Source organism: Hemiscyllium ocellatum, chromosome 8 (genome assembly GCF_020745735.1).
Source record: "Hemiscyllium ocellatum isolate sHemOce1 chromosome 8, sHemOce1.pat.X.cur, whole genome shotgun sequence".
Lineage (NCBI taxonomy): Eukaryota > Metazoa > Chordata > Chondrichthyes > Orectolobiformes > Hemiscylliidae > Hemiscyllium > Hemiscyllium ocellatum.
The window spans coordinates 59159221-59186157 of record NC_083408.1 but is presented as its reverse complement, the minus strand read 5'-3'; the positions used below and the strand labels follow the sequence as shown (position 1 = coordinate 59186157).

The 26937-nt window shown below is 37.9% G+C and overlaps 1 protein-coding gene across 9 annotated transcripts in view; it reads right to left on the bottom strand.

Moving 5' to 3' along the window:
* The window catches only part of ralgapa1 (Ral GTPase activating protein catalytic subunit alpha 1), a 319967-nt gene that overhangs the window by 198754 nt on the left and 94276 nt on the right, over positions 1 to 26937 (bottom strand). For 7 of the 9 annotated variants that reach the window (XM_060829079.1, XM_060829080.1, XM_060829088.1 and 4 more), the window contains exons 15-19: positions 26343 to 26580; positions 18231 to 18392; positions 7002 to 8585; positions 6086 to 6210; positions 4048 to 4264 (exon numbers count right to left, since the gene is read on the bottom strand). In XM_060829079.1, the coding sequence (XP_060685062.1) occupies positions 4048 to 4264; positions 6086 to 6210; positions 7002 to 8585; positions 18231 to 18392; positions 26343 to 26580 (2326 nt within the window). The remainder of the gene's footprint in view (positions 1 to 4047; positions 4265 to 6085; positions 6211 to 7001; positions 8586 to 18230; positions 18393 to 26342; positions 26581 to 26937) is intronic. The other 2 variants (XM_060829081.1, XM_060829087.1) reach the window with 2 other exon arrangements.

Below are 26937 nucleotides of genomic sequence, written 5' to 3'. Positions count from 1 at the left end.
TTTGGAAAGATAGTCAACATGGCTTTGTGTGTGCGAAATCATGTCTCATTAACTTGATTGAATTTTTTGAAGTAGTAATGAAGGGGACTGATGAGGGCAGAGCGGTGGACATGACCTATTTGGACATCAGTAAGGCACTTGACAAGGTTCCTCACGGTAGACTGGTTAGCAAGGTTAGATCTCATGGTTTACAGGGAGAACATTTAGATACAGAACTGGCTCGAAGATAGAAGACAGCATGTGGTGTTGGTGAGTTGCCTTTCAAATTGGAGGACTATGACCAGTGGTATGCCACAAGGATCGGTGCTGGATCCGCTGCTTTTTGTCATTTATATAAATGATTTGAATGTGAACAAAGGAGGTATAGGTACTAAGTTTGCAGATGACACCAAATTGGAGGTGTAGTGAACAGTGAAGGAAGTTACCTCAGAGTACAATAGGATCCTGATCAAATGGGCCAATGGGCTGAGGAGTGGCAGATGGAGTTTAATTTAGATAAATGTGAGGTGCTACACTTTGGAAAGGCAAATCATAGCAGGACTTCTATACCTCCCCTATTCTATAAGATCCAGGGGAGTGAACAAGGAGACCTTGGAGTACAGGTTCATATTCTTTGAAAGTGGATAGTAAAGAAGGTGTTTAGTACCTAAGAACTAGAAGCAGGAGTAGGCCATCCGGCCCTTTGAGCCTGCTCCGCCATTCAATAAGATCATAGCTAATCCTGTCAAGGATTTAGCTCCACTTACCCATGCTCTCACTGCATCCCTTAATTCCTTTATTTTTCAAAATAAACCTTAGCATTAAAAGTGTTTACTGAAGTAGCTTCAACTACTTCCCTGGGCAAGGAATTCCATAGATTAACAACCCTCTGGATGAAGAAGTTCCTTTTCAATTCAGTCCTAAATCTGCTCCTCCTAATTTTGAGGCTATACCCTCTTGTCCTAGCTTCACCTGCTAGTGGAAATATCCTATATAAATCAACTTTATTGATTTCCTTCATAATTTTAAATGTTTCTATGATATCCTCCCTCATTCTTCTGAATTCCAATTAATATATTCCCAAACTACTTAGTCTCTCCTCATAAACCAACCCCCTAAACTCCGGAATCAAGCTAGTGAACCTCCTTTGCACCCTCTTCAGCGTCAGCAAATCCTTGCTCAAGTAAGACGACAAAAACTGCACACAGTACTCCAGGTATGGCCTTATCAGCACCTTGCATTCCTGCAACATTACCTCTCTGCTTTTAATGTCAACCCCTTTAGCAATGAAGGACAAAATTCCATTTGCCTTCCTAATTACTTGATGTACCTGCAGATCAACCTTCTATGATTCATGCACAAGGCCACACAGGTCCCCCTACATAGCAGCATGCTGCAACGTTTTACCATTCAAGTAATAATCTTTTTCACTGTTACTTCTATCAAAATGTATGACTTCACATTTATTAGCATTGTATTCCATCTGCCAGACCTTTGCCCACTCACTCAGTATATCCATGTTCCTCTGCAAAGTTTCACAGTCCTCTGCACTTTGCTCTGCCACTCATCTTCGTGTCATCTGCAAACTTTGACATCATACACATGCCCCTCAACTGCAAATCATTTATATAAATTGTAAATAATTGCGGTCCCAACACTAATCCCTGAGGCACATCACTCGTCACTGTTTGCCAGCCAGAAGAGCACTCATTTATCCCCACTGTTTGCTACCTATTAGTCAACTAATCCTCCATCCATGCTAATACTACGCCCCAATGCCTATTCTTTCTTTTATTGGTCAGAGTATTGAGTATTGGAGTTGAGGTCATGTTGCAGCTGTACAGGACATTGGGTTAGGCCACTTTTGGAATATTGTGGATAATTCTGATCTCCCTCCTATCTGAAAGATGTTGTGAAACTTGAAAGGGTTCAGAAAAGATTTTACAAAGATGTTGCCAGGGTTGGAGGATTTGAGCTACAGGAAGAGGCTGAACAGGTTGGGGCTGTTTTCCCTGGAGCGTCGGAGGCTGAGGAGTGATCTTATAGAGGTTTATAAAATCATGAGGGCATGAATAGGATAAATAGACAAGGTCTTTTCCCTGGGTTGGGGAAGTCCACAGTGAAGGGGCATAGGTTTAGGGTGAGAGGGAAAAAATTTAAAAGGGACTGAAGGGGCAACTTTTTCATGCAGGGGTGGTGAGTGGATGGAATGAGCTGCCACAGGAAGTGGTGGAGGGTGGTACAATTACAACATTTAAAAGGTCTCTGGATGGGTATATGAATAGGAAGGGTTTAGAGGGATATGGGCCAAGTGCTGGCAAATAGGACTAGGTTAGGTTAGGATAGCTGGTCAGTATGGACGAATTGGACCAAAAGATCTGTTTCCATGCTGTACATCTCTATAACTCTAAGCCAAGGCCAAGCACCAACAGCCATAATTAAAAGTGCACAACAGCAGATTGGTCATTTGTCAAAAAACATACTGATATGTATCTGATCTAAAGATAACTCTGCAACATACACAGATGCCCAGAAAGTCACTTGGGGCAATGAGCTCTGTTATTAAAAAAAACGTGGTAAAAACAATGTCTGCAGATGCTGGAAACCAGATTCTGGATGAGTGGTGCTGGAAGAGCACAGCAGTTCAAGCAGCATTCAAAGTGCAGCGAAATCGACGTTTCGGGCAAAAGCCAACAAATGTGACAACACGCATTTCATTCCAAACAAAATGGGCAAAGAAAGCATTGCTAGTTGTTCCTACATCTCGAGCGAAAACTGTGAAATTTAATGAAATAACAAGAAAAAAGTTATGGAAAATAACGATCTCACAAGTCATTGAGACCATAATGAACCAGCCGGAAAAGTAACATGCAATAACATTGGCAAGAAGACCTTAAGAAACCAGACATTAATTATGATGCACTTAAACAATCAGAGAATATGATGCACTGCTTGATGTTCAGGGACTCCAGTGATAATGCAGAGATAGGGGCAAGCAAGAGTTAATAAGCAATAACTTGACTTTAGCCGACAAAACATATCAAAGGACAGTGCCACAGTGGGCCAGGGGGCATAAGCTAGTGGTTGAAGTGGATTCTTTACAACTATCTTTGCTAAACAAAACACAGAAAATGCTGGAGAAGCTCAGTAGGGTTGGCACCATGTGTAGAGAGAGAAATAGAGTTGACATTTTGATTCTGAACCAAACTGAAGAAATGGCGTATCAGGCTTGAAACATTAACTGTGTTTCCCTCTACACAGATATTGCTAGACCTGTTGAGTTTCTCTCTCATTGCTTTTTTTCAGATTTCCAGCATTCACAGTCATTTATTTTTATTACTTTTGTTAAGAAACCCATTTTTGTATTAATCTGGTTAACCAAATGAATTCTGTGAATATTGTAAAGAAAAGCCTCCACCTGGCATGTTAGTAACTAGTTGGAATCTATTATCCCCTTCTGAATATTGATTTGCCCAGCTCACTCGAGAATTATAATTGACTTAAATCTTACATTTCAGTTAATGCAAACTCCAGATCTTCCATGTGCATCATGTCGAGACCTACATGCAGCATTTATTTGCATCAAGATAACATTTCAATTCATTTACTAAATGCAGTTTAACCAATTCAATTAAAATTGTTTGACTCCTATAAAATGTACAGGACACTTCAATGAGTAGCATAATTCTTTCTTGCTTGGCACACAAAGTGAATATCAAATATTGGCAAGCGATGCATCGAGAGAAGATGTATGGTGAAATAGACATTCACCACTTCAACTTTTTGCGAAACATTGTATATCTAAATGGCCTCTTTGAATGAGATGAAAAGTTCAGTAAATATCCCAGTCACATGGTACATTGACAGTACATTAAATAGCTGCGTAAGAGAGAAGTTTCTCACTACATCAAGGTGGATGAAATTTGGATTCACTTCTAAAAATCAAAGGAGATTTAAATTATCATAAATTATATCAATCCAGAACTAAAGTTATTTACATCGAAATTCATAAATTTATTTCAAAGGTAAAGTAGATCATGCAGTTTACCACAGTGAGTAAATACTTACCCTCAAATTTACGTCCATCATATTGGAAAGCATTGAAAGAATCCGAATGGCTGTCAGAACTAATGAGATCACTACTTCCAGCACTGGCCGGGGAAGTCCATTCGGATGGGATGCCTGGGTCATCTACTGGTCTGGTCTGGTTCTGTCGGTTCAACAAATCAGGAAGATCTTTTGGCACTTCCAAACTACCAGGACTACTTCCTCTTCTCAAAACATTCTAATACAAAAAAAATTATGTTCTTTTTACCACTTTCAAATTGAAAAAGCTGGCATAGCTTAATTACGTTCCAGCTGAGGAGGAAAATAAATCTAATAAGATAATTTATTGATTTAATAATCAATTCAGTGATTTTTTTATGATATTTAAAAAGGAGTGTTATAAATCTAAGTAATTGTTATTAATAGTGTTAACTGCTTCAGTTGCAACAATTTTCACCTTCAGACCTATTGGTCAATAACTCATTCAATGGCTCCCTCGTTTAACTTCAATAACAAGGTAACACTACAACACAAACTGTCAGATAAATTTGCAAAAGCTCTGTTTGGAACGAAATCAAATTATAACAAAACCAATTCATGTGCATTGATTTGAAATGTGAAATAAAATTTTAATTTGGATTTTAAGTGAAGGAATCCATTGGCTTAGTGGGTAAACATTGCAGATCACTGCAATATTAATTGTTAATGTCAGAAAAGTTCAGATTCATAATCTTTGATCTATATTGAATTATGTATTCTTGGTTATAATTTACAGGTGCTCATTATTCCTTGTGCATGATTTAGGTAGAATTGACAAAATGCTCAAAAATTTATTATATTCTTGGAAGTTGCCCAGAAAAACTAAACATCTCCAGAACAGAAAAGATGAGACAAAAGATCAACTTATAAAGTTGGAGTATCAATATTGCATTTTAAAAAGAGCTCTACTTGCTATGCTTTAAAATCATTATCAAGAAATAGAAATAAAAGTACAGGCACAGGAGACTGCTGTATTACTCGGAGAAAGTGAGGACTGCTGATCCTCAAGAGTCAGAGTCGAAACGTGTGACACTAGAAAAGCACAGCAAATCGGGTAGCATCTGAGGAGAAGGACAGTCAACGTTTTGGACATAAGCCCCTTGGATGCTGCTTGACCTGCTGTGCTTTTCCAGCACCACACTGTTGTATTACTGCCAACTAAACAAAGTGTTATGGTCCACAACAAAATAAGCAACATAGTGGGTAAGGCTAACAGATTACACAAATCTTTTAAAAGAAAAAGTTATATTATTTTTGTATCTGAGACTTTGGGTAGGAGAGAATAAATAATTTTCAATCTCTAAAGTTGTCTGCATTTTTTAAAAAGAAATATAAGTATTGTTCTATAAAAATAGAAAATAAGCATTAAAACAAATCAATTTTTGATATGAGTGGATCATTCAAAATTTCAATTTTGTCAATTTGCATCACTTCAAATTACTTTTAATTTCTACCTTCTTTTGCTAACTTTGTTCCCGACCTGTTAAAGGCACTTGATTACTTCTCAACATGCTCTATTTTCTGACATGACGTCCATTTGGACAGGACACTATTAACTCTTAAAAACTGAAAAACATACAATGTCAAAGTTGCTGTCCATTTCTTATGTTGCACTAAAACAAATAAATGAATGTCAATTACACACTTAATAAACATGAATTCCATTTTCATGTTCTCACTATTAGCACTTCCATTGAGCACATTCCATGAGTCATTGATTGGAATGATTACATAAGCGGCTCCACCAGAATTTAAAAATACCCTGCGAGTAAAGCTTCTGGAGTTTACTAAAATTTGCTAATTTCACTGATGACCAATTAATATCAATTTTGAGAAAAGCAGTGTACAGTGACCGTTAATTGTTTACATAATATGATCATGTGAAAAAACAACCTGTTGCTGAATCATACTCACTTCTTCATGCTTGGTTGCAGAAGAGTAATGTAGAAAGTATACATAATAGAAGGAATTGCAACTAGTAGCTATAAAATGCACAAGACAAGAAAGTAAGCGGACTTACCACAGAAGTGCCAGTTCGCAATCGTTCTGCTATAAACTCATCCATAAGATCACTGATGTTGGGATTACTATTGCCAATATCAGTGCTGAAGGGTCGGGGTTTTTGATTATGGTCTTCCTTGTTGACTGAAAGCAAATAAGGCATTTAAATCACAATAACACAACTTTGTAATCAACAAAGAAACATAATAAATGTACTGATCAAAGCAATAAAAGGAAATTAGCATTGCAAGGGTTACTTGCCCAATCATGCAGTTCCCCAAGATCTGAAGTGTCCTAACCTTACTGTATGCATTAGAAGTAATCTCAAGTTAGCATTAGCATACCTTACATTAAAAGATTAGTAGAGGTTAACAATTTTTAATCTTTGATAAAAGAGGAATTTTATTACACAGTCTAAACTGTCAACATATTTTTATTCAATATACAATAAATTATTTTTCTACTACCATACTTTAAAATGTTTTCATTTTAACTGGTTTCATTGTGCAATTTTATTTCCGTGAAAGTCAAAAGGTGAAATACACCTTTACAAACACAAGTAACTTCTCAATGCAAGACTCTACGAGGACATTATACTTGAAAAGTCTGTCCCCTCATGCTGAAAATGTTTAAAATAATCTAAAAAGGATAAATGCAAATTCATCTTGCTACCATAGCCAACCACAAACAATTTCACTGTCAAAGATTAACAACTGAAAACCTGCATACATAAAAGGGAGACATTAGTATAGGTTTGGAAGGTAGGCAGGGGTAAACAAAATATTTGCCAGGACATACCAGCTAATTAAAAATGCATGCAAGACCAATAAAGAAAAAGCAGTGATCATTTCCAAGCTGTTTGATTGCTTAAAGCTTTTCAGTTGCATCAAGCCAAACAGGTGCTCCTTGGTGCGTTGCACACTGTTAGTGCTCACCTGCAACTTTCCTTCCAAAATATCCCAAAACATGACTGTAAAGATCCCTCAGTGGAGCCTCTGCTGGTACTTTTCTCTGCCTCTGTGGGGAAACATTTGCTTTCGACTTTGAAAAAGCGTGTACAACAGTTCTGTAAACACCACCGAGGGAACTCTGTTGCTGTATTGGTTCCTGTAAGCTACATGACCTAAGTGTTCCATGATCAATTCCCTGACTATCACCTGTACTTCCCTTCAGCACTGGAGTACTTGCAGCAGTAATCAATGTTGACTTCCGATTCTTATATTCATTATGAGAAACTCTAGTGTCAAGAGGTCTATAGACACCAGGTTTCACTGAATCAGTTGGTGCAGAAGAGCCACTGCTGAAACCACCAAGTCTTCGAAGTCTCAACTTCCAATGAGCTTCCTTACTGTCCAACTGACTGTGGAATTGTACAGACTCAGTAGATGGCCTAAAACTAACATGCATATTGTTATTTTTTTTCTTATTTGCTATGCTCAAGTACTGCAGTTCTGGTGTTGCTGCAACAGTGATTTCTTGGTTAGCTGAAGACTTTTGTGCACTTAAAGCTTTAAGTGGGTCAGTAATTGTGGTGCTGTGTGGAAACGTATTTGAATACATGCTATATGCTTCAGTTATCCTATTAAGTTGTACAATTGCAGAGGTTTGGCAAGAGGCATCAGCTAGCTGTTTCCTTTTAAATTGCTGATCTGTTGATGCTACCACTTTTCTACCGTCTACCTCAGTTGCCATCTGGCGAATAAGAACTTTTTGCCTCTGTCTGAAATCTGGATTTTCTGACGTCATTTGTGATGAAATTCCCTGTTCAAAGCTTTCAAGTGGCTTGTTATTATGCTGTTCAATACTAGTTTCTGGTAACTGTTTTTCTTTACCAGAAAATGTAGTAATACTCAAATAATCATCTTCTAAATATGGAACAGAACTTTCCAGGTCCTGTACTTTTACCTGTATTTCAGTGTTTCCTCCCAAAATCTTATCTTGACTACTAATATCACACATTTTTACTTGCCTTATATAATCTAGATCGGTCTCACCTACCATTAACTCAACATTTTCATTTAAGGAAATGCCATTTGCATCCTCTCCCGATTTATGTTTGGTGTGTTCCATTTCTTCAGTAGACTCATTAAAATATTTGCGTATGGAAGACAGCAAATCTGCCTCACTATCATCTACTATGTGTTGACTGCACTCATAATAGGAAGTTATTGTTTCTATATCCCCTACAAGGTGACAAAGATGATCATAAATATTATCACCAACTTCCAGAGAATGTTCTGTATTGTGCGCATCTGTGAAATGACTTTCAGTGGACCTAGATAACGAGAACACCTCAGCAGAACTTTGCAAACTTGAAGGAACTGATGAGCTGTCAATGACAGGAACTGCACCTTTAGCTCGTTCAGCTATGAACGGTTCCATTATATCAGACGTGCTGCTGCTTCGTGGCATTGGCTGCTCTTCACGTACAGTGCTAAATACTTCAGAGGTGTTTTCTTCACTCTGAGAATAATGCCTTATTCGAGTAGGCCGAGCCAAAATTTGGGCATCATCAAGATCTTGAAAATAAACGACAATTCATGGTTATAATTTGGAGAAATTGGAATTTCCAGCAAGACATACCATAACCAGCCATCCCTTGCATGTGTACAAATCAGCTCAGGACAAAATATCAAGCTTAACAAATGGAAAGGTGAATGCCACAAATTCTGTACATCAATTCTGACCAAAGACAACCATAATTGCAATAGTTGTAAAATAAAGGTTAAATGCTGTCCCACATATCCAATGTCAATTCTTTGAACTACATATTCAGATATTATAATCACCAGACCAGCCTCAGAATTGTTTGGCTAAATGGAAGAGCATTGAATTAACATGCAAGACTTGTTTCATTTGCTTGAAAAAGGGAATTTTCATTATTTACAGGAAACCTTTAAAGGCTTGTGACAAACAAGGAATCATAGAAACATAAAAATCAAACTATTAGACAAATGAATTTAAACTATATTTATTTTCACACTTATTTACAATCTCCCCAACTTGTGATTTCTTAACCCAATTTACTTTGGTTAGTATTACACTCTGCTGATAGGCTTTACTGAGAAATTATTATTTACATTTTAGTAGGAGTGGGAAAAAGGGAAATACACATACATATATCCAATTGTCCATTTTTCCTAATCCTTTTAAAATGTTTGCTTCTACTTTTGTTTTAAGTTCTAAAATACCGTGTATGAAATATTTTTTTGTCCACTGATGTTGCTAGAGTTAGTTCCTTATGGTCTTCCTTGTTTTTATTTCAGATTTCTAACATTGGCAACATTTCCTAAAAATCTGATTTTTGCAGTATGCAATCATTCAAGTAAGTAGATGGTTAAGAACATAATACAGTAAAACAGAGGCTGGCTATTTATAGAGGTAACATTTGTGTCAGAAAGCAAACAATATTAATCCTGTAATTTGTTTCCCAATTTCTAGCACAAATCAGCTTTGTAACAAATTAAAATTTTTCTATTTTGTACCATTTTACAAGGCCCATTAATTATTACGTAGTTAGAAAAGCCAAGCAAGCAACAAGACGAATGGTAAATAGGCACAGCAAATAAGCAGAGCTGAACTACCTGAAAGTTCATCAAAAAAGGGGGTGAGGACTAGGTCAAGCAGGTAAGGATTGGAAGAAGTATGGAGCAGAACAGGTGCACTTTTAGCATTGCGCATAGAGGCCGATGTACAAACACAATCACCAATGGATCGGCTTCCGATGGCTTTAAAAAAAAATTAAAATGAAGAGAAAAGAGGGAATCAAAGCAAAGAGTAGTATCCATAGTAATGAAAAGTGCTTTCACAAAAAGACAAAAACTAGGACAACATAAGTAAACTACAGACATACAACTGCAGAAGTCAATTCTGTAACACTCCATGAATTAGGATCTCAATCTAAAAATTTTGAAAAGCCATTAAAAACAGAATTTTATTATATTTTGTCCTATTTTTGTGCCATAGGTATTTAGACAACACATGCTTGAAAAGTACAATTATTTAATTCTAAGCCATTACAAAATTCCTTCCACATTTTATAGGTCTTGCATAAAGAGAATCCTATCCTAAAAGTTTCACAGTACATTATTCAACTTTGTCACAAAGGTATTAGGGTTGTTGGTTACTGTGAAGTGCACAGCTTGTTCATTCAAAAAACCATCCGACTCATTAAACAAATGTTAAAAATCACACAACACCAAGTTATAGTCCAACAGGTTTAATTGGAAACACACTAGCTTTCGGAGCGACGCTCCTTCGTCAGGTGATAGTGGAAGGCTCGATCGTAACACCTGCGTTACGACTGAGCCCTCCACTATCACCTGATGAAGGAGCGTTGCTCCAAAAGCTAACGTGCCTCCAATTAAACCTGTTGGTCTGTAACCTGGTGTTGTGTGATTTTTAACTTTGTACGCCCCAGTCCAACACCGGCATTTCCAAATCATTAAAAAAATGAAGTGAAAACACATTAAACAGTTTTCTCATTTGTAATATGCAGATGTAAACATGAATTTTCTCAGTTTAAGTTGATTTAACCAATAAACAACAGAACACTATTCTCATAAATGGTAAAGCCAGTTGTCCAAGTGAAAATGGAATGTTGAAGATTGAAATTAAATAATTGAATAAAATTGATATTTAAATGTATACTAATAACTTGAAATAGACAAATGCAGCTTCAGCATTTTCTTGAAGCATGATGGTAAGTACAGCGAATACAGAACAATGGGACAGATTTTTATTCCTATAGGAACAAAGCTAAGACTGTGAGTTGTAAAATGTAGAAACCTTCATAAGAATGAATAGATGATGAGAGAGTAAACAGGAGGATACAGAAGAGCTCCAATGATAATTATGCTTCACAGAGTTAATGGAAACATTAAAAAGTGATGTAGCCTTGTTTATTGATAAGGATATGTGATATAAATACGATAATAGTCATTGACAAAAAAACCATATCTGTAAGTTTTCATTCAATGTTTCAAGGAGAGCACTTTCAAATGTACTTTCATCAAATCTGTCTTGCACATATGTGCTTAAAAAGATCTGTAATAACTGTATGCAAAAATCAAAAATGAATGCTTTAAAATCACCACAACAATTTTGGCACTGAGAGCAGGGTCTTTATAATATTGGTTGGTGATACTGGATTGAATGCTGACATCAAAGGAAGGATGAGTATGGTTATTTTATCATCCATTAGATAGGGAGGTCAGCATTCAAAATGAGCAGATTTGAAGATTTGAACCAGGGAAGAGGTCTGTGTGTGCAATTAATAAAGATGGCATGATGCCACAATTGTGATTTCTTCCTTGGATAAGAAGGTGTAATTGTAACTGGTTTCAGGTTTAAGCAAATTTGATGAGTAACCATGGGCTAAAACAATAGACACTGTTGTCGAGGGAGAGAACCAGTAGGGTTTTGATAGGTGAGGCCATTCCCTAGCTAGAGAAAACTGTCAAGATAAGAGAGTTAATTTTCTAGCCAGGTGTGGTATATGACAGAGAACCATCAGAGTGTGGGTGTAATACCAGCAAGGCATGGTGGTGAAAATTAGGATGTTTGGATTGATTATGTTTAATCCTGAGTTGGATTGACCTTAGGCTAGAAACCTTCCAAAGTTAGGATTTGAAGTTATATTCCTAATATAATTTTCAAAAGGGAAAATGAATTTTAAATTTAGGCACCGCTATCTGGAACTTGAAAACAAATGGTCACAGTTTGATACAGGGGGCTCAAAGTCAAAATGAAGAAAAGTAGTAGGTTGGCTTGAGAAAGACAATATAACAAACGTTTATTCCCCAAAGAGAACAAACATTAATCTTAAATGCTTTTGTGCTGGAAAAGAAAGAGCAGAATTTGAAATAGAGTCTTGTTCATGAAAATTTTAAAAATGTAGAATGATACAAGTGCATGAACTGGAGACTGATTAGCTCCACCTCTTTGGAGAAACAGACAAAGTTAACTCTTTCCTCTGGCAGATTGAGATTTCACGCCTCAAACAGAATGGATCTGTTTTGCCTTTTGCTTACGAATGTAACATGTTTACTTAACCACTTCAAGAATTAGCTCAGACATTTATAAGAAACGTGAATCAACAAACTAAATTAATTTTGGTTAAAGAGATTTTCTGAAAACAATAATAAAACACACACACAGTCTGATAGTTTCAGTGAGCAGGAAAAAGGTAAAGGGCATCATTTTTTAGCTAGATGCGGTACGATGGGGGAAGACCATTTCCTTGACAGAGAATCTTCAGAGTATAGATGCTATATCAGCATGGCAGTGCAAATTAGGATGTTTGAAGTGATTACGTTTAATTTTGGTCAATGAGATTTTTTGAAAACAATAAAAAATCTCAGCCACACACACACAGTCTGGTGGCTTCAGTGAATACGAAAAAGGGGTTTCTTTGATAAGATATAAATTAATACTGGGGAAAACTGACATTTTCATGAGCTGTTACTTAAATTTAGGATGATTCTGAGATGCAAAAAGTGTAACTTAATTTAGCAAGTTACTGCTGGAAAAGAAATAAGATAACAGATAAGCAAAATCCAATAAACAGGTTTCACTTTTGAAAGGTATTGTAAATCTATCATAAAGTTTCTTCAGAGTTTATGAATTAAATAGAATAGTAGTAGGACGTGTAAAACTGTACGAGGGGAAACTTGTAGAGTAAAAAACGCTCTGCAAGGAGACATCAAAACATGCTGAAATTGCTTCCCTAACTAAAGGGTAGTCATTGATGTATAAGTAAAGAGATCAGTAATTGTGCTGTTAAGGTGTCACTGCTGAGCAAGCTCGCACACCAAGTCATACAGACAGCAATGTAACATGCCCTACATAAGAGAAGTGTCTTCATGAGTTAACAGCTATTTGGAGATAGTGACTGAATGTGAAAGCAACAGCCTTGTAAGCTCAGAGGTTTGGTACAGGTACTTCCTTTGCAGATAAATTGTAATAGGAAAAACTTAAACACAGGGTGACATCACACTTAATGGTCTCAGCTTAAGCTGTACGATTCAAATCTATTTTTGGCTACATGAGAGACAGAAGCAGATCTCTTAATTGTTTTGTTTCAGGTAAACCACCAGAATAATGGCAGTCAGCAAACTGAAATAACAGTGGATGTCATCCTGGCAACCACAACAGTGTGACAAACACCCATTCTATATATCAGCAAGACCAGCTGTCTGCATCCTGGGTAGTACATGCAACCACCAAAAGCGACAAAGGAGTCAACTGCTCAAGGCCCTGAGTGGAACAAGGCACAGTGGAGGAATGGTCGTGATTTCACCAGGTTAGACAAATTCATTCCCCTTCATACTGGGAGTTGCAGGATGATATTGTTAAGAATGTGCATTGATATTATTAACTGGTTAGGATGTGCTGATGTAAGATGCTTTAATTTACAGGTCATTCTGCTATAACGCACATTTCATTAATGTGATTTCACAATAAATTGATGGACGAACTGGGGACACTGTTTCTAACGCGCAAACTTTTAAAGTGTATATTGGTAATAATGTGATTCCGGCCCTATTAGTTTAAATAGTGCTGCTATTACACAATTTTCTTATAACATGGAATTGCAGGAGAATAGAACTACTGCATTATAGCAGAACTGATTGTAATAACATAGGTAATGGAGATTGGAGTAGTGTCCCACTGCCGTATTACTTCAAGAGGGAGGCATCAAAATGGTCAGGAACCCAAAGATGGCATTACTGCAATATTAGGAAGGACATATAATTTAAATAGTTAAAGGTCAACTTCATTGAGTCAGTTGGTTAGCAAAGGACAAATTTGATCAGCTTGCTATTGACTAGAAGAATCATAATACTCCTGGAGTAAGGAACTCTAAGAACAGAAAAAAACAGGTTGTATTCTGGTAGCAATAATTCAGTCCTATGTTCATTGTAGACCTTCAGTACATATTATTAGGCTTTGTGGGAGGTTGGCAAAGTGCTAAGGGTTTGCAATTTTTGGCCAGAGGGACCAAGTATGCAATCATAATGGTAAGTATACAAGAAGCATCAGTAATAAAAGTGTTAACTCTAATCTGTCTGAAGACTTAACTGATAGCATAGGAATGTAACTTCAGAATCTGTGTTTTGAAACCATGTCCAGACACACATACAAAGAGATCAGTCTGAATAATCTAGAAACAGAAAGTAAGGAACTAACGGAGCCTCATCCAGCTCAAGGAACACTGTTATAACAAACTGCTTATGTGAGGAAAAGTGCTATGCAACTACTAATCAATTATCTTTTAGCTAATACAGACAAAATCTGAGAATAACCCTACCCAACCTTCTGCTTGCCTGCCGAATTCTAGGTACTGATTAGGCACAAAGAACTAAACAATATATATAAATGCAACTCCATGGAGATACAGCTGACATACAGACTATGTCAACATGTTCAACTGTGAGGTTCGACTTCTGCCAGAGCACCTGCCTGAATGCCACTGCAAAGGTACTGGCAAATCTTCTTGGATTGCCACAATTTGGAACAGAAGAATCAGTCCTTAAAAATTACATTGAGGTCATTAAAGACACTAGTTGATGGCAGGATCTGTGTAACTGGGAATTTGATATACAAATCCACCCTTGCATACAGATCATCTCATGTGCAGACAGTTATATAAATGGCAATCATTTTGTCCCTGTTTCCCACAGCCTATGCCTGGATGCAGAGGCCATGCAAAGTTACATTTTACACTTACATTCTTAGCTAGTTCCTATATAAATGGAAGCATATTCTGTCATTCCTACAGTCTTGGCTATATTTCCCAGCTGTGAGGAAACTATAACAGAGGGGAAGAATTTTCAAATTGAAGTTTTGGTGGAGCAGGATCCAATGTAGATTGGTGAGCATAGGGGAGATGCGTTAACTTGAAGAAACTTGGGAGAGCTGAGATGTGAACTTCAAGTTTATGAGGTATGTGGATAAAAAGCTGACTAAGGGAGTATTTGAACAACCAAGTGCAAAGGAAAATTTCCTTGGATTTGCATATTGCAAACTTGCTTTACTAGGATAAAAAAAACTGAAAGGTTAGACTCATAACGAAAGATTTACCAAATGGAGAAAATAAAACAAAGGTTCTGTTTTATTTCAGATCTCAATCACTGCAAAGTGTTGGAGAAAAACCTCAGCAGACCTGTCAGCTGTGAAAAGGGAAAGACAGTCGAGATTTCAAGACCAATATGAATCTGCCATAAAATTTGAATATGAGAGTTTTGGTAGACCATCTCCATGTACATTTGCTACCAAACCGAAGATTTTCCAGCACTTTCTCTTTTACCTTCTTAAAGACTGAGTGATGACCTGATACTGGTTATGATAGAATAGATGTAGAGAAAATGCCTCCTTTGGTAGGCAAGAAGACAACAAGAATCATATATAGAAAGAATTATTAACAAATTGAAGTCAGAAATTAAGGAGAAACATGTTTAGACAGTACAATGCCCTACTACAAGTCATTGTTATGGTGACTGCCATTTAAAGGAAAGACAGATAAACATTTGAGGGAGAAAGCAATTTAAGAATATGTTGATGGAGTTACATGAGGTTGAGTGGGAAACAAAGATTGGAACAATTAGGTCAAATTTCTGTGCAAATATTGAGAGATATTATACAATACAATTTACTATATAAATGCCTGGAAGCAGTTTTTTTTTGCAATGGAGAGCACATGGGCTTAGATATTCAGCTCAGGCAGACCAATTTGGCATCAGAAAGAATGTGCTCGAGGTGGTGATGGAAATTGATAATGAGAGAATGAAGCTCACAAGGGCTACAGGTAACATTTATTTCTATGAGTATTTTGCACTGACTATTCAAAAAACACAAGAGACATGGAGGTGCCTAGAAAGATGTTGATGAGCTGGAACTGGATGTTGCTGGCATGAAATTTGATGTGAAATCTTATGGGTTATGTTACTGAGGGACAGAAGTAGATAAGGAAGAAGGTTCCAATATTGATCTTTAGTAAATGTCAGGAATAATGTCACCAGGTAGGGAAAAAAAAAGCCAAGTCAGCAGGTGCTCTGCCTATGGCTAACCAAGGCTGCAGACAAACCAGGTAAGGGCAATCCCACACAACTGGACAATGGAAAAGAGGCACTGGAGAGGAATAAAAAGTGAGGTCTGCAGATGCTGGAGATCAGAGCTGAAAATGTGTTGCTGGTTAAAGCACTGCAGGTCAGGCAGCATCCAAGGAACAGGAAATTCGACGTTTCGGGCCAGAGCCTTCCTGATGAAGGGCTCTGGCCCGAAACGTCGAATTTCCTGTTCCTTGGATGCTGCCTGACCTGCTGTGCTTTAACCAGCAACACATTTTCAGCACTGGAGAGGAATAGCATCATCATCAACTGCATTTCAAAAAGGATAACGCACCACAAGGGATATTATTTGTATTTATTTGAAGAGTTTTTCAGTGTGATGGCTAGTTCATAAAACTGATTGAAAAGGTTCAAACTTGTAATTGCAGGAAATATGTGAATTTGGGAGATGACTACTTACTCAAGAATTTGACATGGGAGGTTAGATCAGAGAAACCAGGTTTTAAGAACAGCAGTTAATGACTGTGTCATTATCACTCCCTCTTCAGGAAAAAAAGAAAGGACATGAGAGTAGATAGGAAAGAAAATAAGCAGTTCAGGGCTAGGGCAGTTTGAATAATGACAGACAATGGAAGGAGGAATGCAGTAGGGCATTAAACATCGGTGTGCCCTCAGTTTTAATAATGAAGAAAACCATGAGTTCCGGATACTTGCTACTGAAGCTCAGGGTTGAACAAAAAAGGGGTTTAACCAAAGGTTTATTTTAGAAAAAAGAAGCTAAGGGTTATCTTTGCATTCCAGGATGATCCTGGAGTATGAGCAGTTTTGGGAGTGAAGAGCAAGTTAGTTATCGGTGTTTTCCAATTGGATCTAGCAATTATTAACTCAATCAGCTGAGCACCACATACAGAAATTCTTTACTCCCTTGGATTTAAGGGAGAAAAGATAGGGCCCATACTAAGGTAATGAGCAGGAAGAGCTAGGGTTTTGCTTGTGGCAAAAAAAAGGCATTAAAGGTAGTGGCAAGCAAATGATTGATAGAAAGATAACTGAAGTTGGATTATGGCAAACAGAGTGTCAAACACTAGATGGTCATTGCCGTATGTCAGTAGATGATTGAGAGAAGAGATTTTTCTCGACAGGATCAAATATCAGTGGAGCTGGAAGACAGTAGGTGATTATGAGTGGTAAGTGATAAAAAGAACTGATTACAAGTGATTGCAGTTATGGAAAGAGGGGCCACACTAGATCGCAAGATCGACGGAGTGGTAAATTCATAGAGATCAAAGTAGGACTGCAGTAAAGAAATTTCAAATCAAAATATTTTGGGAAGTAAACTAGATAAGTACAACATGTTAAATTAAAATACAAATCCTTTGGCATATTAAAATAGAATTAGAATCCCTACAGTGTGGACACAGGCCATCCAGCCCATCAAGTCCACGTTGAGCGTCCAAAGAGCATCCACATCAACCCTCCTACCTTATTTTTGTAACCCTGCATTTCCCATGGCTAATCCATGTAGCCTGCACATCCCCTGACATTATGAGGCAATCTAGCATGGCCAATCCACCTAACATGCATATCTTTGGACTGTGGTAGGAAACCAGAGCACCTGGAAGAAACCCACGCGGACACGGGGAGAATGTGCAAACTCCACACAGATAATCACCCGAGTCTGGAATCGAATCTGGGTCTCTGGCGCTACGAGGCAGCAGTGCTAACCATTTGCCACCATGCTGCTCTTTTTAAAGTTATTAAAGGATGAGTGATCTGTGAAAGGAAACTACGTTCAGAACTGAGTATGCGTCAAAAATTATATCATAGCGCAACAGATTTTTGTAAAAGAATTCAGTGACAATACACGAAGGACATGAAATAATTTACATTATTGCAAAAGATGCAAGAAACCCATTTAATCTAACTATAATGTCAAACTGAATATAGTGACAAAATAAAATCATAACAAGAGGAATTTAAATAGCAGTAATTCATTAGCAGATTAACCTTCTTAACTAAAGATACACTTAGAACAAAATATTTGGAACAATGAAGAATTTTGAGAAGTCCTTTTGCTATTTAAATTTCACGTACCGATAGTTTTCTGTCGTACTATATTTCTTGCCTTTTCTGTTCCAGGGGAACCAGCAGTGGTGGCACTTCGTTGTCTCATTTGTAAGTGCCCAGGTTGATCACGACTCCAACCACGGGAAAATGATTTATCAACAGCTGACTTTTGACATCCGTGACTGCCACCTAAATTCCAACAGAAAGCAGTTAGATTTAAGCATTACATTTGAATTCCTGTAAGTTAACATTCAGTGATAATGCAATTCAATAATTAAATCAATTAACCTTTGTTTACTTTTATGTCTAAACTACAAATTTAAAACTGTGTCTCAACCTGCTGGGCTGAGACAAAAAGCAATAAAGCAGACAGAATATTGTTGTCCTTCAATAACATTTAAGAAAGGTCAATAAATTAATTTATTTTTCTTTTGGCAACTGGTATGTCATTTCATTTACATAAATTATCAGAAAATTATAATAATTGAGCCTACTTTGGTTCAAGGTAAACAAGCTAAACTAAAGAAAGCGAGGGTTTTGTAGACAAGGGTGCTGCTTACAGACTCTACAGAACTCCAAAGATCTATGTAGTCATGCCAGCTAATTTTGCACAGGAACCATTAAACTGCAAACACCAAACTTCATTTTGGTTCTGTGCCATTTTGATCACTTTTGGGCTCGAAGATCAAGATTAATTTCAACATCATCCAGATGCACCTGCCTGATATTTTTGTATAATACAGTTTCAGTGCTCCACTGTTTGAGTGCTCTTGTTCACAAATACTGTGAGATGCTTCTTGAGACAAAGTTTTTCCTATGTCCCAGACAACATACATTCCTAAACCAGGATCAGCAAAGCAGGTCAGCTGGTCACTGATCTTATCATAATTGTACGATCTTTGTTATATACAAATTGGCCGCAGTATTTTCTGACAGGATAAGGATTACTGAACCTCAACAAATGGTTCACTCATCGAGAAGAATGTTGGAACATCTGAAGCGATAAAATTTACTACATAAGTGCAAACCGTTTTACCTTCGCCTAGATAAAAAAAGGAAGCCACTGGTCCAAGCTAAAATACGTTGTAGAAGTTTTTATCTTATGGGATAGGAAGGAAGTATTTTGATGCAGTGTCAGAGACACCCTGTAGATCATTACAGGATTTGAGAAAACTGTACAGTGAAAATCCTTCCAAATTGTAACTCTGAACCAGCAAAATCTCCTTAGTCAGTTCCTTAATAATTTCCCTTCTACCTCTTTATGAAGTACCAATTAAAATGACAAGAGTTATGTGGAAGGTCCAAGAGGATTCAACTTCATTTTAGTAAAGTCAATGCCTCTGTTAACAAATGTATATTGGATGCAGTCAAAATGCCCTGTTAGTCTTTTAGATAACCTGCTATAAATGGCTGACCAACTTCTGTAGCAGGTTATGATCTGTCTCTAGATTTCAATGAAATGTTGAAAAGTGTCAATGGCAGTCGTGAGGATGTCATTCATCAACACAGTGTATGTAATCTTAGAATAATAAACATACTGAAATAAGAGACGCCGGTACCCCATCACTGAGCCACCCTTCATTTACAGAGTGCTTGACACTGGACCAGCTTCCTCAGAGACAGTGCACGGAAATGAAAAGAACCTCTGGCACTCCTACTTATATCTGTCAGCCAGGGGGCCCTGATTGGACCAGATTAACTGCCCCAATCAAGGAACTCATATTCTGTGAGGCCCACATTGCTGACCTTGTTACAATTATTACATATTACAATTATTACACATCACCTCTACAACCTTATGTGTTAACTGATGACATCCTCATCAGTTATGTCAAATAGGACTCATCAGCAGAATTACAGAGACTGGAAGTTATCATCAAGTTCAATCATCCCACGAGTGACATTTTGTTTCTCAGTTTTATCCCAAGCGATGCAAAACACAAGGTTGACTCTTCTTTAATGACTGTAATTAATATTCAATTGAATGCTTTCCCAAAAAAACTTCTAAAATGTCAAATATGTGATTGCAAATACATGCAGTGTAAAATACAGCTGCCCAAAACCTTTTGCAAAACATGGTTATACCATACAAATTGCGGCTTTGGTCTTTGTACTATAGGAATTAGTATGTAAGTACATACGATAGGTTGATTTGCTACTTTACTATATGTGTAAAGACTGTACCTTTTTAAGTTTCGATATTTTTGACAATGAACTGAAATGTGAAAATGACTGTTTTAAAAACCAAGGAAGGGAAAGCACATTTTAAAAGCAATCATCCAGTACTTACTGTAAGTGTTTAGTTGCATTGTTTTTTTGTTGGAACAGTGAGACAAGTGTAGTTGCAAATGAACTGACACTAGGGAGTGTGTACAAAATGAGATTTGGTGTACAAAATGAGATTTGGCCTGCAAAAAGTAGCTGATTGGTCTGTACAGAGAAAATCAGTTTGCTAATGGCAATGACTTTCTGCTGTCAACAAGTATTAAAATGTCTCAGAGGTAGCTGAACAACTTGTTTGTGTGAACGAATTGGTCAGAAGCATTTAGGCCTCCAGAAAGAGAGGTGCTGTGAAGAGACATCTATGCAATTAAAAAAAAATACACCCAATGCCAGAAAAACAGCAATTTCATTTTCCTTACCAGTCGCTGTAAGCGATTACTTTTAACCAATAAGTTGGGAGACCTGAAAGTTTGTGAACTAGTGCAAACAATGAAAGTATGTGCAGAAGAGAGAACAAATAGCAGCAAGTCCTGGCAAGCCAAAAAGGAGCATCTCAGTGAACATCATGGACAGGGATTACTGAACTATCTTCCTGGTTTTCCCTCCACCTATACTTTTTGTGTTTGTGCATGTGCACGTAGGGGGCAGTTTTATAAGGGGAGGCCAGAGGTTTAGCCAGAAGAGAGTTATTTGTTGTTACTTCATTGTTGTTTATCTATAGCTAGAAATTATTTATTTGCAATAAATAGTAATTCTTGTTAAGTATAGAAACCTGTTCATACTTTCTGGATCTAAAAGACAGATAAATCTGAAAACTTGTGCACTTTGGTAGTGTGCAATGGGTGGGTTGCGCTTCAGCGGGTCGGTGTGGACTTGTTGGGCCAAAGGGCCTGTTTCCACACTGTAAGTAATCTAATCTAAAGTACAGCATGGAAACAAACCCATCAAACCAACTCTTCCATGCCGACCAGATATCCTAACCTAATCTAGTCCCATTTGCCATCAGCCAATTACAACATTTAAAAGCGATCTGGATGGGTATTAGCTTTCACCACTTCCTGCGGCAAGTCATTCCATACATGCACCACCCTCTGCATCAAAAAGGTGCCCCTTAGGTCCCTTTTAAATCTTTCCCCTCCTACCCTAAACCTATGCACTCTAGTTATGGACTCCCCTACCCCAGGGAAAAGACCTTGTCTATTTATCCTATCCATGCCCATCATGAAATCATCCCTCAGCCTCCAATTCCCAGGGAAAACAGTCCCAGCCTATTCAGCCACTTCCTGTAGCTCAAAACCTCCAACCCTGGCAACATCCTTGTAAATCTTTACTGAACCCTCCAGGAGGTACATCCACATATTGAATCAGAAAATTTTCTTGCATACACTTAAATTCCTCTCCGTTTAAACCCTTAACACTATGGCAGTACTAATTTACATTTAGAAAGTTAAAATCCTCTTTTCCACCCTATTATTCTAACAAATTTTTTTTTTTTAGATTAGATTACTTACAGTGTGGAAACAGGCCCTTCGGCCCAACAAGTCCACACTGACCCGCCGAAGCGCAACCCACCCATACCCCTACATTACCCATTACCTAACACTAAGGGCAATTTAGCATGGCCAATTCACCTGACCCGCACATCTTTGGACTGTGGGAGGAAACCGGAGCACCCGGAGGAAACCCACTGAGTTCTCCTGAGGTCTCCTTACCAATTTGTTTTTCAATTTCCCACTGACTGTTGGCGGGTCAATAGTACAATCCCAACAATGCAATCATCCCTTTCTTATTTCTCAGTTCCACCCAAATAACTTACCTGGAAGTATTTCCAGGAACATCCTGTCTAAGTACAGCCGTAATATTACTCCTGATCAAATACACCACTCCCTCTCTTCTCTTGCCCTGCTTTCTATCATTCCAAAAGCATTGTATCGTGGAACATTAAGCTGCCAGTCCTATATGTCCCTGAGCCACATCCCTGTAATTGCTATGATATCCCAGTCCCATATTCCTCAGCATGCCCTGAGTTCAAGTGCCTTCGCTGTTAGACCTCTTGGATCGAAATAAAATTAAACTGCATTATCAGTCCTGCTTTGCTCCTGATTGCTTAATTTGCTTCTTTTCCCAACTGTACCAATCTCAGATTAATCTCTTTCCTCACTATTTCCCTGGATCCCATTCTCTCTGCTCCCCCAACTACCACCACCACTGCCTCCCGCCTCCCCCACTCCACCCCACAACCGCGCACCCACACCTTACTAGGTTAAATCCTCCAAAACAGCTTTAGTATAGCTCCCTGCCAGTACATTAGTTCCCTTCCAATTCGGGTGCAATCCACCCTTCTTATACAGGTCACTTTTACCCCAGAAGAGATTTCAATGATCCAAAACTATGAACCCTTCTCCCTGCACCAGCCCCTCAGCCACGCATTCATATGCTCTATTCTCCCATAGTGGCACCGGGAATAATCCAGATAATGCTACCCTTGAGAATCTCCTTTTTAAATTCATGCCTAACTTCCAAAATTCTCCCTTCAGAATTTTTATTTCCTATGCCATTAGTTCCAATGTGTACAACTAATTCCTGCTGGTCCCACACCCTTTGAGAATATCCTCCACTCTCTCAGAGATATCGTTCATTCTTGCACCAGGCAGGCAACACACCATGCTGATTTCTTGCTGTCGGCTGCAGAAATGTCTGTTTGTGTCTCTGACTACAGAGTGTCCGATCAGAATCGATCATTTGGCACCTGACGTACCCTTCATTACATATGAGCCAGTCTCGGTACCAGAAACTTGGCTGTTCGTACTACATTGCCCTGAGAGTCCATCACCCATTACATTTTTCAAAAAAAAACATGCTTGTTTGAGATGGGGATAGCCACAGAAGACTCCTATATTATCTGCCTCCCTCGCCTACCTTTCCTGGAGGTAACCCATCCAGCTGACTGTATTTGTGGTTCTTCTCCCTTCCTATAACTGCCATCCATCACACCCTCTAGCTCCTGTAAATTCCTTATTGTCTCTAGCTGCCACTCCAATCGATCCATGCAATATGATACGATCTGCAATCAAAGATACTTGCTGCAGACATTATCATCAGTAACATGGAAACTAATTTCCCAAATACAACAGGAAGAACACATCACTCTACTAAAGGCCATCTTTGTACCATTACAATGTGCAGACCCAGAAAATAGCAGTCTTACTGCTCTAACAAAACACTGCTCCAGGCTAACTTAGTACCTATGCTTTGTATTTTTAAAATTTAATCAACAGGCAGATCTCAATAAATCATGCAATCAAAAAGAACATACTCTACTCACTGTTAGATGTTTATGAAAAAAAAGAGCAAGGTTACACTTAAAAACCATGTAGTGCTTCTGTGGTGAGTTCGTTTACATAGGCTCCTCCAAGGTCAGCTGTGATTTTCGTTGTTCGTTCATTTTTCTTACATGCACTCCGATGTCCAGAAATACTTAAACTGAAACAGCCAGGGCAGTAGCTGTGCAGATTCACTGCTGTGTCAGATAGCACTGCACGTTTCTTTCTCTCGCTCTCTCACCGACCATGTAGTCTCTGTTTTGTGTCTCCTCCTCCTTTTTAAAGTGCTGATGTTTTGATAGGTTTTTTTTCCCCGAAGTTCCAAAACAATGCAACAGCTTATAAAAAAGTAATTACTGCTCCTAGAATTCAAGGAAATCAGCTCCATTGCCTAAAATACCTCAAAAATAGGAGCAGCTCTTACAGCCACAATTTTTTTCTAATGAATTGACTTTACAGAGGTTTGTAAAATCAGGAGGAGCATAGATAGAGTGAATAGCCAATATCTTTCTCCTAGGATAGAGGAGTCCAAAACTAGAGGGCCTAGGTTTACGTTGAGAAGGGAACGATTTGAAAAAGACCTGAGGGATAACGTTTTCACCCAGACCGTGGTGTGTGTAAGCAATTAAGCTGCCAAAGGAACTGGTGGTTGCAATTACAACATTTAAAAGGAATCTAGGAAGTAAATGAACAGGAAGGATTAAGATGTTTATGGGCCAAATGCTGGCAAATAGAACTAGGCCAGTCTTGGATGTTTACGCAGACAAGTTGGACCAATGGGTCTGTTTCTGTCCTGGATGACTCTATGACTCTACAACTAGCTCTCTGAACAGAACATAAAGAAGACTGTTGCTTAACTTTGAAGATTAAAAGCAAAGCAAACTATTTATGACAGACAAATGCAATGTTAATAGACACAGCTAAAAATAACAGTAGAACTAGGCAGTAGGAGAAAACTTGAGAGGAAAATCAGGAGGGTAAAAATGGGGCATGAGATTGCTTTGGCAAAAAGGATTAAAAAGCATCCCAAGGGATTTTACAAATACATTAAGCACAAAAGGGAGAGAACAGGGCCCCTTAAAAAAAAGCAAGGCTACCTATGTGAGGAATCGCAAGGGATGGGGGAGATACTAAATGAGCCATTTGCATAGCGTTTACTGGGGAGAAGAATATGGAAGATAGAAAATGCGGGGAAATAAACAGCACATCTCGAAAAATGTCCATATTATTGAGGTGGTGGTGCTGGCATCTTAAAATGCATAAATGTGGATAAAGCCCCATGACCTGATCAGGTGTACCCTCGAACTCTGTGGGAAGCTGGGGAAGTGATTGCTGGGCCTCTTGCTGAGATATCTACAGGTGCAATAATTACAGGTGAGGTGCCGGAAGACTGAACATTGGCTAACTTGGTGCCAGTATTTTAAAAAAAGGTGGTAAGGAAAATCCAGGCAAGTAGAGACTAGTGAGCCTGGCACCATTGGTGGGCAAGCTCTGCAGTGAACAAGATGAATCAGGAGCTCAGCTGACAACAGTACAAAGGTTTAGTGATAGCATGGATATGTAGCTGGAAGCATATCACTGGAAAAATATGATGTCAGGTTTGTGAAGTTCTGGTTCAATCAGACAGTTGCAAGGGAGAGGAATGGAATTGGTGGCAAGGGAAAGGAATTTGAGATGGGAATTGAAACAGAATGGTTCTAGGTTTCCTAATATTAAAATTAAGAAAACTCCTGCTCATCTGGCAGTAAATGTCAAACAGTCTTGCCAATTTGTAGACAATGAAGGGAGTGGAGAGAAATGGTGTCAAAGTGGAACTAATTGTCTTTTGCATACTTCAGGAAAATGATACTGCTATTAAATAATGTCACGGAATAAAGTGGCCATTCACCTGGCTTTACGAAAGACAGTCCAGTTTTTAAGATGATCTCTGTACAGTATTGGTTACCCTTATGTCTGGCACTTTCTATTTTATAATGAGAGCAATGTTATAACTACAAAGTGTAGCCATGTGTATAGTACCTGTTAGTTTGAAAATGCAGCGTCACATTCATTCTAGCAATGTAGACAGAGGTTTGTCCAAAAAGCCATTTCTCTTTAAATTAGTCAAGACTGAATAAGTACACTTATGGTTCCAATTAAGACAAACTGCTTCAGGGAATATTTGCATAATTAAATTTGAATATTTTTGTGACTTATTTTTAAAATTAAAAAATATAAATCTTTTCTCTGAAACACAAGTTGAAGTCATAGGCTTGCATTTGTAAATCAAACAATGATTTTTGTTTAACTAGGTCTTTTGTTTGAACATTAATTCTTAACTAACACCATTTTTATTTAGTCTTTGCAACACCATAAACGCACTCCTGAAACCGCCATGTTAATTTTAAAATTACATTTGATGTGTTCATGTGGAATTTGGCAGATGAATGTGCGGTGTTCATTGAACTAAGTCAGTGATTGCCCCAGCAATTGAGCAGCTTGTAAATGAGAAATAGGAGGGGCCAATGGCATATTCTTCAGTAATACCAGAGGTAAGTAAATGTTTGTTAAACCTTTAAGTCACATTAAAACAATACCTAATAGTTAACTATACCTTTTCCTTTGTGTTTTTTCTGTTTTTGTTCACTCAATTTGTCTAAAGGAAGATCATGTAAGTCAAGGTTGTACAAATTCCGGGCGAGCACTTTGGTCAAGGTTTCCATTGTCATTGCCCATTCAGTAATTAGTTCTTCCCAGCATGTAAGTGATGACAACACCATCAGCAATTCATCCCACAACTCTCGTGAAACATATACATCCAAATTTGCTTTGATCCAGGCTACTATTAGTGTCTATAAACAGAAAGAAACAAAAGAATTATTATAAAGTGAGCAAATTATGCAGATACAAACTGTTAAAATAGTTTTTGTAGTTTTCCTTTAACTAAGAGAGTTATTACATGCAACTTGCACAACGAGTTGTACTTAAATTCCTAACTGTTCATTGCATTTCCACATTACGATGAACTAAAACAGAGAAGAAAACATAGCTGTATATTAAAGTTATATCCTTGTGCATATTTCATATTTATCTAAATATATTTTCTAGAATCTGAATCAAATAGTATTGGATGGGATAGCATAAAGCACAAGTAGTTAAACATTATGATATCATTGAGAAGAGACTAACTGGAAACAGCACTTTTCTAT